The 16853-nt window shown below is 42.4% G+C and overlaps 1 protein-coding gene across 1 annotated transcript; it reads left to right on the top strand.

Annotated features, from left to right (window-relative positions):
* The first annotated feature begins 3972 nt into the window (after positions 1-3972).
* Positions 3973-15715, top strand: LOC146698253 (basic helix-loop-helix transcription factor scleraxis-like). Its single transcript, XM_085472649.1, has 3 exons — positions 3973-5093; positions 5273-5489; positions 14923-15715. Exons 1-3 carry the CDS (start codon positions 4699-4701, stop codon positions 14959-14961), a joined length of 651 nt encoding a protein of 216 aa, XP_085328775.1. The 5' UTR covers positions 3973-4698; the 3' UTR covers positions 14962-15715.
* Positions 15716-16853: the final 1138 nt, after the last annotated feature.

Here is a 16853-nt window from a genome sequence, read left to right as displayed (position 1 = left end):
CCTTCTTTTCTCTCTATCCCTACTCTTCTTCCCATTGTCATTATTTGTGCGCTCCCTGCTGCGGAGAGCACACACTTACTTTTGGTAATGACCCAGTCCAGACGTCTGCTTAGTGGCATCATAACAGAGATCTTCCCCTTTTCCCTCTTTCTATCAGTTTCGGTGGAGGCTATAGAAACGATTATCCGAGGACTACAATAAATAGCTCAGTTCCTTGGAGTGTCTTTCCCCTGCTAGGCGCCTGCTCTCTGGTACGGTATCGAGTCCAGACCTGCTTCCGAGTTTTGACAGGTCCCTGACCTGTGCCAGAGTTGTTCACTTCACTTATTCTGACTGAGAGAGAGTGTGTGTGTGTGTGTGTGTGTGTGTGTGTGTGTGTGTGTGTGTGTGTGTGTGTGTGTGTGTGTGTGTGCGCGCGAGGCTGGGCCCTACTAAGATGGTGGGTGTTTTTCATCAGACTAATGAATAATACGTCTGAGCTGAGCAAAGAGTATCAAGCGAGAGGAGAAGAGGAGGAGAAGGGATGGGGGAGGAGAGGGGAGGGGTAATGACTATCAGATGGTGCTCTACTACTGTGCTGCTGCCACCACTACTGCTGCTGTGTCTTTAAAGGAGAACACCACTCAATTTCAAAATGCGTGATTAAAAAACACACACAAAAAATAAATAAATCTAAAACTGTCATTAAAAAAAAGAACTTCCAAAGTCCCAGTGTGAGAAGAAAGAGCGATGCAAGTCGAACATAAAGTTCACTGCTCATTTTTCAATAATCAATCCTATTGGCCTTTTTTTCTGTGATGTTGGTTCATGGGATTCTCTAAAATGAATTTGCCAAACTCTCTTTGCCAGCTCGTACTAAATCACTTGCTTCAGCCTGACAAATGCCATAAGTCCACGGTCCAGAAGGTGTGTGCTCGGGAAATTACATCCTCGGTACAATCAACACCTCTTAAAAATACCATGAGTGGCTACCTGTTCATTCACAAATAAAAGAACTTTTGAAACTGCCTTTTTCTTCTGGCTCCGCTTTGAGCTGCGTCGCGCAGCTGTTTCCAGTGAAAAAGCTCCAAGTCTGAACATATACTTGCTTTTAAGTATGCGTTCACCAGTGCACGATATGGCCATTTGGCACTTGGTTGGTGCAAAGCCTCAAAACCTAATGCTAAGTTTATACAAGATGCAATTCCCACATTCTGGTAGGACTCTGTCATATAACACGGCATGTCAAATGTCACCGTTTTCATTATTTGCACTATGCAAATCATGCATCATACATGTACAACTTAAGTGTAAAACTGTAAGTGTTACACTGCAAATTGGGTCTGCAGTTCAGTACAACGATAATATCTGACACAGGAACATTCAGCATCACTGTGTAATGCACAGTCTGCATCGAGGAATATTGGTCAATATTTTTATGTAGTTTAAATGTAAATGTTGCCATTACTGAATTGTAATGCGACTCCTTTCTTCTTATGCAACATTCACTTGGCAAACATACGTGATTATAAATAGTGGATATACCCAGTCGAATGGGTTCTGGCAGTGATTCAGAGAGAAATGGATACTGTATTAGACCAGCCACACGCTCCTGGGATATGCAAACTAGGGGAAGATCATGCTAATGCAATGTAATGATGGGCCGCAGAGAGAGCGCAGCTGGTTTGGAAATACACCTCCACATTTTAGCGGTCAGTCAAAAATATGCAGATAGGCAGAGCACAGCGCAGAACAAGTCGTTTCAAAGATCATGTCTTCATCTCTCTCTAACTCCAGGGCTGTAAATCATCGCAGGATTCCTCAAGCATTGACAATACTAACATGCCACATTACCGCAACTCCTGACCTTTTGTTGCATGCCCCCCCTCCTTCACACACACACACATACCACATTTTCTGTCCGTCTCTGCCGCAGCTATCAATTAAAGGCATATATGCCAAAGCAATAATATTTAGAAGAGATCCAAAATGTTCTCCAACCCAAACCCAACTGTTTACCACATACTGTCCTAGTTTTCTCCCTCGCAAGAGCGATGAGCTGTCGGATACAGCGCTGGCTCCTGAAAGACAAAGTTTGTTTTCACTGAGGGATTTTGTTATTTTTGGTCCACTTTTATTTAGTTTTTCGGCATTAGGAAAAGTTTAAATAGCTACAAGAGCATCATTAAAGGTTCTTTTTCTTTAATCTAAAACATTGATTGGAAGTTGGCCTGATCTCATGAACGGATGTGTTCAATAAGAGTTGAAGGGAAGTGGAAAAGGTTTTTTCCAACAAAGTGTAAAATTGTTACACTTGGGGGGTGTTTCCCTTGCTTTCTTCCTTGTTTCCATTACGTCCTGCAGCTGAAGATTATTTTTTATTTATTTATTTATTTTTCTTAAGGAGATTTATTCATGGTAGCAGTGTGAACTCTGCAAAGGTGGTGTAACGTGAACTGTAGGAGCAGAACCGCATTGTTTGATTGCACCTTCAGGAGGAACCGATCAGTGCCAAAACTTAATGCTTCTCTGCTTCTGTGAAGCACTCGTATGTAGGAAGAGCAGCACATTTTGTTTTCATTATAGTAGTCCGACTGGAGTTTAATTCCCACCTATGCTGCACTTTTCTGTGCTTCCTGTAGGTACTGCAATCAACCGCTGCAACCAGCGTTGGCTTTGGTTCATTCACTCAACACCACAGCATAAACACCACGACTAAGATTGAAGGGCAGGGATGGACACCGAGGGGAGGGGAGTCAGGGAGAAATATGGGCAGAAGAGGGAAAAAGACAGAGAAATCGAGAGTGATGAATGCCGACTGTAACATTGTGTAACTCTGACAGATTATTCATTGTGCTATTAGTTTTCAGCAGCAGCTTACTCTTTGCCAATCTACACAAAAGAGGCATACCAGTAATGGCAGTTGGGTTTAGAGTTTTCACTGAGGTACTGCTGAGGATTACAGACTTCATAGCTGAGCTTTACATAGGTTGTCAACCTTTAACCGCTGTACATTTAAAGTAGGAAGAAACACATAAAGGTCACACAGTCTCTTGGCAATAAGAGTTAAGCTGCGCGATCATGACTAATAATATCACAAAGAGTTTAAGCAGAAAACACAATTAGACTTTGACGCTCCTGTCTTGCCTTGTCTCTTGCTAATTTACTCCCACTTGTGTCTGTCTTCTCGCCTCTGTCTCTGCTTCCTTTGCTGTACCTCGTTTTGAACTATTAACTTCCTTCTCGAAGAGAGGATGACAGATAGATGAAGGCAGTTTAAAGTCGCAGCTCTCCTACTACAATCTCCAATCGCATGAACCTTAAATTCACGTTAAATGTCTGAGTCCCATGAGGATAGATACATTGCAAAGCTCTTTAGTGCCACAGCTCGTACAGATAAAAGTCTTGCGGTCGGATAAACCTACATTTTGGCGTCATCCATGAGCTCAGCGATGCCTCCCGGCCAGCTGTCCCGGGATGAAATCAGAGATGTAGACGGAGGGAAAGAAAAAACACTCACACTCGCCACTCTGTCTTCACAGCTTACTGCAGTCGAGGAAGTGGTTGAACGAAACATGATTTTTTTTTTCCTGCAAACGCAAAACCCAGTTGTACCTCTTGCTGGTAGCGTGCCCTGTCAGACTAATGACAGAAACCAGGAAGAACATATCACATGAGAAACTGAAAACAAGTTAACACAACAGAAATTCTTTTAAGATATTCAGTCGTTATTCAAAAGACAGTTTGGTAAATTTGATTCTGGACACATTTCTGTGGAAAAAAGAAAATAAATATAGAGAAATAGATCAACCTGACATCTGATTGTACCGTCCAAGATAACAGCTTTATTACTAATGCCACATGACAGCATTTTATCCAACACATCGACCGTATTTCTTAAATTTTAGAGGGCCCCGTGGGTGATGCAAGATCTGTTTTAGGGTGGATTTCCCCTGGAACATATCAGCATGCAGCCAAAACAAACTCCTGCGGATGGTTTGCCTCTTGCCTCCGGTCTCTCCGGCCTGCTTCTAGAGAGCAGCCAAGGGACCCTCAGTGCTCAGAGGGAGGAGCAGTGCAGTCCTTTTGCCCTCCCACTGGCTTTAAGACCAGAGACAGACGGAAACACTCAGACTGCAGGCACATGTGGAGCAGAGACACACAGAGAGGGAGAAAGGACAGAGAGCACGAGAGAGTGAGGCGGCTGGCGCAGAGTCGTTCCTGGAATTGAAACGGGCAAATATAGAAACGAAGGGCAAAGAAAGACGCGCAGAGAAGCAATGAGAAACGAGACCAATTTTTGCTTCAACATGCAAGTATAAACTGATTTTTTGATTCTTATTTTGAAGTGATAGCTGCAGGAGACACAGATCTTTGGGATGTGAAGTGCATGTGAATAGATCCAGAAAGAACAAGAAGGACTTGGAACCTGCAGCTGTCCATGACCCGAGTGCTCTGAGGTCAAGTTGTCGTGACCTCTTAACCTGCTTTAGGATCAACTTCAATAAGGGGAGATTACAAGTTGAGGCAAATTAGACTCGCAAGGGAAACATCCGATTCTCCTGGCTTAATTTATTTTGTGAAGAAGAGAAGTTTTGGGGGAAATATCTCTGGTGGACACCTTCAGCCAGCTTCAGCCAACAAGCTTCATCAGCTCAACCTTGCCTTGAGGAAGCCCCCACAAGACTGACCGGTAACTGTCACGCTGTTGCGCCCAAGATGACATTCGCCATGCTGCGCACGGCACCCCCCGCGGGCCGCTTCCTGTACGGCGACATCGCCCTTCTCTCCGAAGACGATGACGAGAACGGCAGCGAGGGCTCGGGCTCCGAGGAGCGTACCAGCAATTCCTCCAACGCCGCCTTTCGCTTGTCCTCGTCTTCCCCATCTGCCTTTCACATCAAGGTGAACAGGAAGAGAAAGCTGTGCGGGGGAGGAGGCGGAGGGATAGAAGTAGGGGGCATGGCCGCGAGACTGGTCCCCCCGGACTCATCTCCACCTAAGGAATATCGCCAGAGGAACGCGGCCAACGCGCGGGAGAGAGATCGCACCAATTCTGTCAACACAGCATTTACAGCGCTGCGCACACTCATCCCCACCGAGCCTGCAGACAGGTAAAGACCTGCATGAGTTACTGTTTTGTGACATCATGCACAAATAAGACGAAAAATTCTAGCATCTAGCATCATTCTCTTGCAGGTTTGAACATATCCTATGAGGCAGATATCTTTACGTTACCCTCCAAATTTCTTTTTTTCCTCTGTCAACACCACAACTGTTTTCATGATTGCAGGAAGTTGTCAAAGATCGAGACGCTGCGTTTGGCCAGCAGCTACATAAGCCATCTGGGTAACGTGCTGCTCCTGGGCGAAGGGCTTCATGACGGACAGCCCTGCCACGCTCCCTCACCGCCGTTTTTCCATGTCAGCTCCTCCCCCAACCGAGGATCCGACCAATCAGCGCAGCCCAAGCACATCTGTACCTTCTGCCTCAGTAACCAGAGGAAAATGGTGAGCGGATAACGAACTCTCAGTCAGTTAAAGAAGAAGAGGGAAATCCGGGAAAACATTAAGTTAAAAGTGCGTTTTGCTTAAAAATCCTCTAAAACTAAATGGCGGGAAGTTAAAAAGAAAAGTCTTGTTTTCTTTATTTATCTTTGTTAAATTTTCCAAAATACAAATGATAGAGATTTAGCTGAAGACCAGTGCGGTCAGAGACACTGTGTGGTGGTTTAGGACAGCTGACCTGAGATCAGTGAATGTGCCCATAAACCAGATTGGCCCAGAGGGACTGTAAAAGCAAAACCACTTTTTAAAGGACTCAGTGTTATTGTATCATCGGGGGTTAGTTTTAATTAAGCAGGTGGTTTCTGAAAATCTCTGAGCATTACAGTCCACAGCAGTGGTTGTTTTTCTCTCCGAGAGCTGGGTTCAAACAGCACGCAGGCTTTTTCCAGACTAAATGTGTACGAGTGTTGTGTCTAAACCCATCTATGGTGTTGTTTGTGCTCTCTTTTTAAAAAATATGAATTTAGAGTTTACAAGGGTATTTATGCAGTGACTGAGATTTATGACCAGGAGCCCGTGAAATCCGTCCAAAACCATGCGTATAATTTCAAGAATGCATTGACGTCAGCCCGAATACGAGAAGGTTTTAATCATAACTTCTCGAGATTGACCTGAGAGATACAAATTGGTAACTGGCAATTACTTTGTTCCAGTGAAAGTCACAGTCACAGGACAAAATGTAGGTGGAGAATCGATAACATTTTAGAGCAAAAAAACCAAAACAACCAACTTTTCTTCTCCACTTTTGTCAATAATCTTGATAAAAATCTACATTTCTCTACAACTATTAAAATGGATAAGCTACACCTTAGGGCGAACCTGTTTCTGCTCATATTTGATTGAGTCATCGCGGGAAATTAACATAATCAAAGCCACTCTCGCAGACGAAAATCATCAGCTTGATGAGAAAATACAGAAAATGAGGGATCAGCTGAGTGAAGTTAAATATATATGACCCCAGTTCTGATTTTGACAAATGCTACAGAAGATGATAAAGAGTTGACTTTCCCCCCCCCCAGCCCATAGCTGCCGCCCATTTAGCAGGATTTATGGGTAAGGGGCTGACATCTGGCAGACTCCGCCGTTACCCCAGCAGTGTGTGAAAGCTAATACCCTCCTCAGTGTCTCAACCCAGAGACCCTTTAGCTGGGGGATAACCTGAGACTCAGCAGTCTTAGTGTCCCCCCCACCCCTCCAAACTTCTGCGAGTGAAAAACTAGACGTCCTGAGCGTCCAAACCCAGACGTCCTCAGCTCGCAGATAACTCGCCTGAAACCTATACCCCGTCCCTTCTTTTTTAACCTGTCTGTCCTCGCTGACTCCTTCACTTCCTCCTTCACTTCCTCCTTTGTCCTCGCAAACATCTCATTCTGTTTCATTTCTTCACCTTCAACATGTGCACCCCGGCTCCCCTCAAACACCACCACCACCACCTTTGTGCATATCGATCGACCTGATGGAGGTCAGAGCTGCCAGTAGGAGCTTTGTAATACTATCTGCTGCTGTCAGCTCGCTGCTGTGGTTGCATGACTGACCTGTAAATGCATGCTGGGTAGAAAACTATTTCTCATGTCAAAACACTCGAGCGCAGACACTTCAGCTTACTCTGTGTTACACACTGTCAGTCACGTTATGATGTTTCCCGGTAGCTCAATGAAAAGTCTCATTATTCTCCCCTGTGTGCTGTGTACGTTGCATCAAGCGTACTTGGCTGACTTCCCCAAACGAATCCAGAAGAATCGCAAGCGAGAAGACAGAAGATGAGTTAGCACAAGGGTGTAGAAATGGTTGCTTAGTTTTGGTTTATGCAAACAGTTTTATGAATCACACACAAACAACTATAATGTCTTTGCAGTTCTGCTTAAAGTGAATTTAGTAGCTTATCAGTATCACAATGTGAAGATCTTTTTTTTTTTAACTCTATATTGCATTTTCTTTTACTGCATACAACCAGTAAAAAATGTTAAATGGTGCACTTTCTTGGTCTAATTTCAGTGGTGGATTAATCTTCACTTGGTTAGTTAGACGGTTAGCAGCAGGATGTTGTGTGGGTACAAGTACAGCATACACTGTGTGGCTATGTTTAAAGTTAAGCTGTATTGGCACACAGGAATAAGCTGAGCTGGGCTTTGGATACAAGAACAGGACTTGTTAGCTGGACCCTTCAACAAAGGCCCGGTGGAGTCATAATAATATCACTCCACCAGGCTCCAGTGCTCCTCCTCGCCATCATATCGGCACACGCAGTGCAAAGAGGCTCATGTATCCACGCTGAATGTTTATTGTGCGATTTCCAAATTAAATTGATGCATCCATCCATCCATCCATCTTCATCCGCTTTATCCGAGGCCGGGTCGCGGGGGCAGCAGCCTGGTGTGTGTGTGTGTGTGTGTGTGTGTGTGTGTGTGTGTGTGTGTGTGTGTGTGTGTGTGTGTGTGTGTGTGTAAATTGATGCAATTATCTAAAATATATTTTAGGAGAAAAATGAGGTTCATTTGGCCTCCTCTGATTGGCAGAACCTGAGAGCATTTCGTTTTCTCTGGAAAAGTGGCTACAGTGGGTCTAAGTGGGCTAAAGAGCAGAGTCGGTGCTGGTGATTACAGAGAGGAAACGATTGTGAAGGTAAAATGAGACTTTGTGTCCTGAGTGCTCTCTTTGTATGTTTTTATGGTCATTGAGGTTCATCACAGCTGTCAGGTCTGCTTAGACCAGCTGCTTCAGTTACACTTCTTTCCAGCGTCGGAGAGGGCGAAAGTGAGAAAAGTATACGCTCATTTCCTCTTATTATGTGTGTGAATACTGTATAACTGTTTCAAAACAAACAGTGTTGTTAGTAATGACTACTGCACACGGAGTGCTACGCTTTACATCTTACAGAGTCGGAGGAATAGTGATGGGATTTCATTATGTGTCGGTTCTTTATACACATGTCTTAAGGAGCTTTAAAATGAATTTCACTCATTTACGGTGAGTTTCCTGAAAATGATACAGAACATGATTAAAACCCTCTCAATATCGCTGCGTCGTCAAATGTCAGCCGTTTGATGAATGACGGGTCTTTTTTTTTTTTTTGTCAGATTTTAGGTTAAAAATTTTCACCCACCTTCAAGTCGTCTGAAAAATTCGAGAGGTTTAGTAGAGGCTTGTCAGGAAAAAAAATGTATCTATTTTTAATTTTTTATGCCAACATAAAGAACAAAATCTCTCTCTTGATGCCCTAAAGTGTCAGGTGAAGCATGAAAAGCTACTTTGTGAAATTTACTCTCAGTATCTTTTTTGTTTTGATGCCAAATACCTCCTTGAATGTTCATATATATCACAGCAAAAATCTGATGTGTAAGGGGTGGAGCACATGCAGTTTGGCAAAGACAAAGTGGATAGCAGCTCTTGCATGCTGGTGCCTTTGATACTTGGATTTAAAAAAGGGGGGGGACATGCTTGATGGCTACATCTGTAAATGAGATGTACAATACTGAGGACAGACGACTGAGGTGAGCCGAGCACGGCTCAAATCCCCGTGCTGTCTACTTGATTGATGCAGCTATCCTGTGCAAAGGCTCTTTGCTGTCAGTGCAACTGTCAGATGCCTGGACTCAACATGTGACAGGAGAAGCTCACAGTGGCAGCTTTTATAATCATCAGCTCTTTATTGTCTTAAGTCAATATCTGGTAGAGGTCACCTTCAGTGATGGTGAAAGTGCTGAGGTGGTTGTCTGCTGCAGTTATTTTACAATCTGAATTTATGCAAAACGTGATTCAAAACAAACATCTTTTAAAATGTGCTAATCTATCTGTCTCTAGTCCGCAGCGTTCAACTGTGGCCTATTTCTTTTGGCCCGAAACAGAGAGCGGGTTAATTCAATTCAAAGGGCTAAAGTAAATAGAAATAGCAGTTCGTCTGCCAATAAGAGCAATCACACTGCATTCTCCTTTCTAGCTGGATGTGACGTGCCCAAGCGTTTTCCATCATTTGAATTTCGAAGAAGCTCGTCTGATTAATTAAAAGCAACATCTTATGTTCGGAAACAAAATTTTTAAAAAAATGAAAGAAAAATTTGGTGAAAATATAACTGCTCTGGTGCTTATGGTGTGGTTGGTGTAAATAGACCAGCGCTTCTTTTGAAATGGTTAAATTTAGATGCGTTTACAAGCATTTTAAGGCACGGCCCAGAGTTTTACTCGCACTCAACGGAGGTCATTTATTTGGAATTTCTGGAAATCAAAAAGCAAACGTAAGCAGACAATGCATTCTGCCTTTGATATCGCAAACGGTTCTGATTTATATCTCGGCTGCAGCACAACTACGCATGGTGATTTTTGTATGTGGATGGAGAGACGGGGGCACTAAAATCTCACTGTGCAACTGGAAACACCTCTTCTCTGCTGGTGTGAGGGCGAGGACCACTTGCATTTGTTTTTGCATGAGACGGATGTGAGTGACACATCTAGAGTGAATTTTTTAATGTGTCTTAAGCAGCAACCTTGCAAACACACTCACAGACAGATACACACACACACACACACACACACACACACACACACACACACACACACACTGGCTGGCTCTCTGTGTCTGGAAGTCATTGGCAGCACAGAGCGGAGCAACAAATGAGCTAATTGTTCTGTAAATGATTTATCCTCTGCTGAGGCCATACAGCCAGTGTTTAATTCAGCGGCTGCTATTAGAAACACATTGACGTTGGGCTTTGATGGTGATGTTAAAGGAGCCTGGAAACCACTCACTGTGAAACGCCCTCCCTGCTTACGCTCACGCCCACACCAATCACACATATATATACACACACATGTGGGCGCACAGCACACCACCGCACTCAGACACTTTTATCAAAAGCATTTCACCCTACCTCCTAGTCTTTCCAACCAGACAGCCGTTCACCACTTCTAGACAGCGTGCAAAAAAGAGAGAAAAAAAGTCTTAAATATGATTACTTAGTTAAGGAGTTCTGGATCATGACTGCGTTTTCAACACTTTCTAAACTAATGGTGTGCAGGAAGTTGTGGAAACAGAGATGGAGAAGTAGAGCGAGAGAGAAAGAGAAATAGCCAACGACTCAGCGGGATAATCAACTTAGCTATTTATCCTCCAGTTTGGACAGTTGGTTTTTAGGCTGTGCTCAAACTACACTTTGCTTCTTTATAGAGATCAAATGAACCATGGGCCTAAAGAGGGCTTAAATGCATGCATAGGACATGTGCGGGGCCGCGCTAATGACTGCGGTTTTTGCAGTTATTTGGATATTAGTCTGTTTTCACTGGAAAAAAGCATTGCGTCACTTTTGTGCACGGAGTCGACGTCTCGGTAGAACGTCATAGATGAAAACTAAATTGCCCTCATTTGCTGATAATGCTAGCGTTGAGTTGGAGGGAATGTTTTTCGTGCCTCGTGAGCAAGAGCTTCGCTATGCTAATGAGGTGCATCGAAGGCAGCTAACACGCTGATGGCAGCGTCTAAATGTATTCTCAGCCACGCTCGGTGTGTGTGAGTTTGTGTACGAGTGTGTGCCCTCGAGCGTGGACCTGTCTGTATATTTTCAGCACAGATGGAAACGGTTAAATCCTAATTTAACACCAGCAGAAGAAGCCGGGTCAGATAACTAACAAAATCTATTAGCAAAACTATCATTCTGTAGCCATTCGGTCTTTGGGGAAAGGGCCGCTCACCCAGAAAATTAAAGCAAAAATACAGAAAGTCGAGCCAGGCTTTAGAGAAACACAGCGACAAAGCAGGATTTATGCTGTTTCTTGAAACAATATGTACTGAAGCTAATGACATACTGGTTTTTTTAGGGTCTACATCTTAGCACTGATGATCAAGCGCTGGTTAGTGCATAATGTAGCAAAATTAAGTCATCTGAGACTAGTGAAAATGAAGTCTGGCTTGTTATGGAGTCATTAAAACAGATTTTTAAAATGCTGGGGAAAATAAAGTACATGTGTGGCTGCCTGGTGCAAGCAGCATCTAATTAGGCAATCTAAGATTAATCAAGAGCCATGCTTACTGGCAAAGCTGCAATGAACATGAATTTGTGATGTGTCCAAGTCACGTAGTGGCAGACTGGGGCCTTATTTTGTGTTTTATTTCACTCAATTGAAGTCTCTTATGTTTTATTTATCAATTAATGATCATTTATGGGGGAAATTACAGCTTCTATAAGCCACCAGAGGCCCTGATGCATACACATACTTTCACTCGCTAAACTGAAAGGATATTACCAGTTTTCATTTCATGGTTAAATACCAATCTCCTTATACGATTGCGGGCCAGTGCCCAAGTAGAAATTATTTTTTCCAACCAGTCATTCCTGTCCTCGTGCAGCCAGAAACTAAATTAGATGTTTGTATTTGACAGAACAGCTTAACACAGGAAAAAAAGAGAATGGAAAATCCAGTTATAGGTGAAGGAACGGCAGGATTGGGTTTCGGAAAAACAATACTAAAGACTGAATTTGTGGACTTGATAAGATGCTGTGAAGACAGTGTTTACTGTCTTCACATTAGGGTTAAGACAGGCTGCTTTCTCCTTGTTGGTCCAAAAATATTGTTCAAGTTTGGTAGTATCATCATATCATATCTAAAGTAAACATCAGCAGGTAATCATATTAATGTCAGACAAATCGGCCTCCTGGGAAGACAGCGGTATGTGTGTGTGCGCGCGAGCCTGTTTGGAAAGAGAAAAGAGAGAGCAGAGATGTCATCCGAGCATGCCCTATTAGTCTTCAGGAGATTGTTTTGACTACCAGGCCGGCCTTAAAGCCCCCCTCCCCAAATCCCCTCCACCTTCTGTTTTGACTGAACCGGCTTCACTCCAGCTGAACCGCCTACACCAGCTACAGCTGTGCCTCTAAACTGTCACGGAGCACTAACAATGAGACGTGGGCTGATTCCTACCGATTCCGCTGCAATTTGATGTAATTTGGGAAATCATCCAATTTTCACACACAGGTTTCAAGTGAAATTTCTCACGTACCCACTTTAACTCTAAACTGCCTCAAGTACTTTTCCTTCCACTGACAAATGCCTTTAATTTTCCCCGTTGCTTTCCAACAAACACCCAGGAGCATGGCTGCGTTTTTGTCTTCCAACTGATGGTTTTGATGGTTTGTGAAAGGGAACAAGCACAATGAGATCACAGCGTCAATGAAGCCGAGGTTTTTCCAGGCTGTAAGTGACACAAAATAGACATCTGAGCAAGACTACATGTCATGTCAGATGGTTAAACTGACAGATAATTTGAGGCAGATCATTAGTCTTGTGTAATCTTTTACGGTGATCATATCAAGACTCTTCAGTTGTACTAGGAATGGATTTGTGCCTGAAGCAAGGGTTCTTAATGTGGGGGGATCCCCCAGCGCTCCACGAATCACAGCCAAGAGATTTACTATAAATTATAAAACTGCGCTCTTCAGCAAAAAAGAGCAAATCTACAGATGGGATCCACGGACACCAACAAAATAAGGATTTTCTGTCCTTTTCTCCCACTCGTTTTGTCTTTGGGTCATAAGAAACTCTTAATATGATATAAGTGCCTCTTATTTATTTATGGTACAAACAATCCAGAAGGCAACTGAGAGTATAAATGGTGGTAAACATATGCTTATTTGCATTAGGATTAATGCTGAAAGACCTCTATGATCTTTAAAATGAGGAAACCCTACATGTGCTGATTGATGTTCTTATATTTCCTTATGCTAGTAATATCTCATCTACTATCTACTTAGTTTTGAAAACAGGACAACAGAAGAACAAATAAGACACATTTGGTCACATGAAGTAGCTGCTTTTAAGCGTGGCTACTACATACTAAATTATACCGCTGGTGTTGCTCATACTTGCACTCGCAGCCAGTAACACAGTGGTAATGATTCATGTCTAGCAACGGTAATGGTTCAATTGCAGTGTAATCTAATGATCCTCTGCTGATCCAGCTGGAGGAAGGATTGACAACAACAGTTTCTGCGTCTCCTCACACTCACTCACCTCCGTCAGTGGGAGTACCAATTCCTGTCCAAGTCTTATGATCTCATTCTTTGATTACCGCCTGATACCCTTCCAACCACCAACCCACCTATGTTGATCTCAGGCAAACGGATTTTTCCAAACACCTACACCTTGTGCGCCGTCTGAGAGGAAATGTGTAACAGGTGTTCGGCGTGATGAGAGGAAAGGAAAGTGGGAGGCAGAGAGGGTTAGTTGAGATGATATGAGAGGGGGTAGAGAAAAGTCAGGAGAGGACATGAGTGCTTATATTAGCATATGGGATAATGGTAGCCTTATTCTTCAGCTGAAGAATTAAATAACAAAGATCCGTTGTCAGCTATGAGTTAATCCTTAAAACATCCGTCTTTTTTCTCCTTTTTAAATTTTTTTTTTTACAAAAGCATGGATGATATGTGTTGCATATCACTCAGTGGTGTGTTCAATAAAATCCCTTGACTGTTGCCTGAAAAGCCAGTGGTAGATGGCCCAAGTGAGCTGAGAAGAGGTTAGGTGAAGAGGGAAAAAGTGATGTTATTTTCCTGGCCAGATAGCGAAGGTCTCCCAACCAGCCAGGAAATCAGGGCCTCCTGCTCTGATACCACAGATAAATGAGAAGCATATCATCATGCTCTGCTGTCATGAACCAGCTCATGATGTCAATCTGCAGGCTGTAATAGTATTAAAGAAAAGCTCATTTCTCTCTGCCACCACAATTAATGTTGTGTGCTACATTACAGAATGTGTTTATGTGAGTTTGCTGCACGCAGTCAAGGCTAATTTACTCTCCCATCAACTAAAAGCAGAGTACATCTAAAACCACATGAACTTGCTGTGCCAGTGATTCCAGTACGAAACCATATATTTTTGAGTGCATTTTTTATGGTTTACATAAAAAAAATCATCTTTTTTACCTGTTATGATTTTTTTTTTTACTGTAAAATTGCTGGGCTTCTTTAGAGCCTCTGTGATGAAATATGGTTTGAATAAATTCATTAAACGTAAAGTATACTTGTGTTAGTGAAACCAGAGAAAGCTTCGATCAAAACTGGCAAATTTTCATGAAATGACGATTAAGAAGTTTGTTTCTTTGAGCTTACCTCAAATTGTTTTTTATATTTGTGAGACTGGACAGATAAAGTCGACTTACAGGAGGGAAGACTTTCTGAAGCCACCCTCCTGAGAAATCTATGAAATATATCAAGTAAAAACACCAACAACATCCATAAAGAATCAATGTTCGATGGCAGTTAGCCTTTTTTCCACCTACCGTTTAAGTTTTCTCCAGCTCTAACTCATGAGAGCAAAACCCAAACTGTTGTTTCAGTTTGATTTCAGTGAACCCGTCAATGATGTGAGATGTTGTTTCTGTCTCTTGCAGAATAAAGACAGAGACAGGAAGACCGCCATAAGGAGCTAACAACGACGACACGAGCCACGTGGATAAAATGCTCATCACTTGCTTACAGCGATTTTTAAAATTACTGCAACTTGAACACTAACCAGACTCAAAGACTTTTGAAGGACTCCTTGCAGCACTTCCAGGATTTTCCAGGAACATTTTAACTAAAGTTTGCATTTTGTTAAATGACCTTTTTTTAAAAAAAATTTTTTTTTACAGTTTGAGAACTTTCAAATGGCTTTCACATGCATACCAACACCACCAAGAACCTCTTAATACCACTTATAAAAGACTCTTGACTGTATCAGTGACTCTGAGAACTTACGGCACATGATCTGAAAACACACTCATAAACTTGTATTCCCGAAAAGCTGTGTGTTATTAATGTGTAAACTGAAGTATAAATGTATATTTATGTGACATAACATTATATAATGAAACTATGTTATTTAACGGCTATATGACTTTTTTTTTGACAAACAATGTGCATCGTTTTGAGGTACAATCGTTGGCTATATGACATCACAAAAATATGCTGGAACATTGTTGGCATTGGTTATTTCTAATAATCATTTTTGAGAGTTGAACTTAACTCAAGATGAGCAATAAATTGTTTGTATATCTGGGATTAAATTTCATTCATATGCTGCTGGTATGTTAAACAGATTGTACTCTAAAATGTTCTCCTAATTCTTGCCAGTCCCAACCAATAAACGTTGTAGAAGTTTCCACCGTGACTTTCCGGTGAGCTGCAGATATATTTTAAAATCAATGCTGTATTATGCTTTTGTGGCTGGTGGAGAGAATTAAGTGGAACTTCCTCTCTGTCTGATCCCATAGCTCACATAAACCTAATTACCCTTATTCACCTGCGACGCTCTCTTTCTCTCTCACATGCTTGTTCCTTCTCTCCTCGAGAACTCGGTTCTAGTTGGTGCTGCTGTTGCTCAGACTGACTAAAGTTGCAGATGAGGTTGGCAACAGAGGCTTAAGGAGGAAAGAAAAAGGCAAGGCAAAGGGAGAGGGGAGAGGGGAGAGGAAAATGAGCAAAATTGAATCTGCAGGTTGGCTACTTGGACATCTGCCTTTGTCCCTTTGCTGTCCTCTTCTTTACCTTTCCACATGCTTGTTCTCTCTTCTCCTCTGCTCTTCCTCTCTTTTCCCTGGAGTGCCACTGCCCAGAGTCTGGTTATTGATGGCTTTCCAGTGTGCTTAGCCCCACACCAGCTACATTCTTCTGAACTTGTCCTTTTATTGATGCATCCATACATCATCTACTTGTTTTCTTATTTTTTCTGCTGCCTTTTCCAGTGTTTCTGACTCTGTGTCCTCCATCACCTTCATGCAGCATCTCCTCCAGTCTGGCAACTGCTGTGATGGAAAATGTAGATTCTGCCCTTCATTTTTGAGCATATTCTCTTTTTTAAAATAATAATTTATCTTTTTCTTTCTCCTGTGACTACTACACATTTTTCCTACATTATCTTCAAGGTCAGAGGATAGAAGTTATGGCTACCTGAAAATGTTGCATCATCTGGGTGATATATTATCCTGCATGAAGAGTATTAAAATCTTATAATGCCACTGGTGTCCCAAAGTCATATAACAGTAGAATTTCTTAAGCTATTTTCCACCATTAAAAGAAATGTAAATTGAGCCTGTTCTTTTAATGGAGGCTAACCGCTGTGCTGCACTAGTTCGGTGTTCCCAAATTATTTTTTAACAACGCTAACAAGCTGTTTCTGCGACTGAGGTGCCAATTATCGAGCTTTTTCCTACAATGTGACAAGTGCCCGATGAAGGAAAACAACTAACAAAAAATTCAAATGCCACTTTCCACTGCCAAAAAACAGCTTTTAGTGGAAATGGTGCTGAAAAACAAAGCTGATTTATTTTGTGTGTGTGCATGT

Source organism: Copadichromis virginalis, linkage group LG11 (assembly GCF_057382275.1).
Source record: "Copadichromis virginalis isolate Kocher_CV1m ecotype Utaka linkage group LG11, C_Virginalis_male_GT1.1, whole genome shotgun sequence".
Taxonomy (NCBI): domain Eukaryota; kingdom Metazoa; phylum Chordata; class Actinopteri; order Cichliformes; family Cichlidae; genus Copadichromis; species Copadichromis virginalis.
This window is presented reverse-complemented; position numbering and strand designations above follow the sequence as displayed.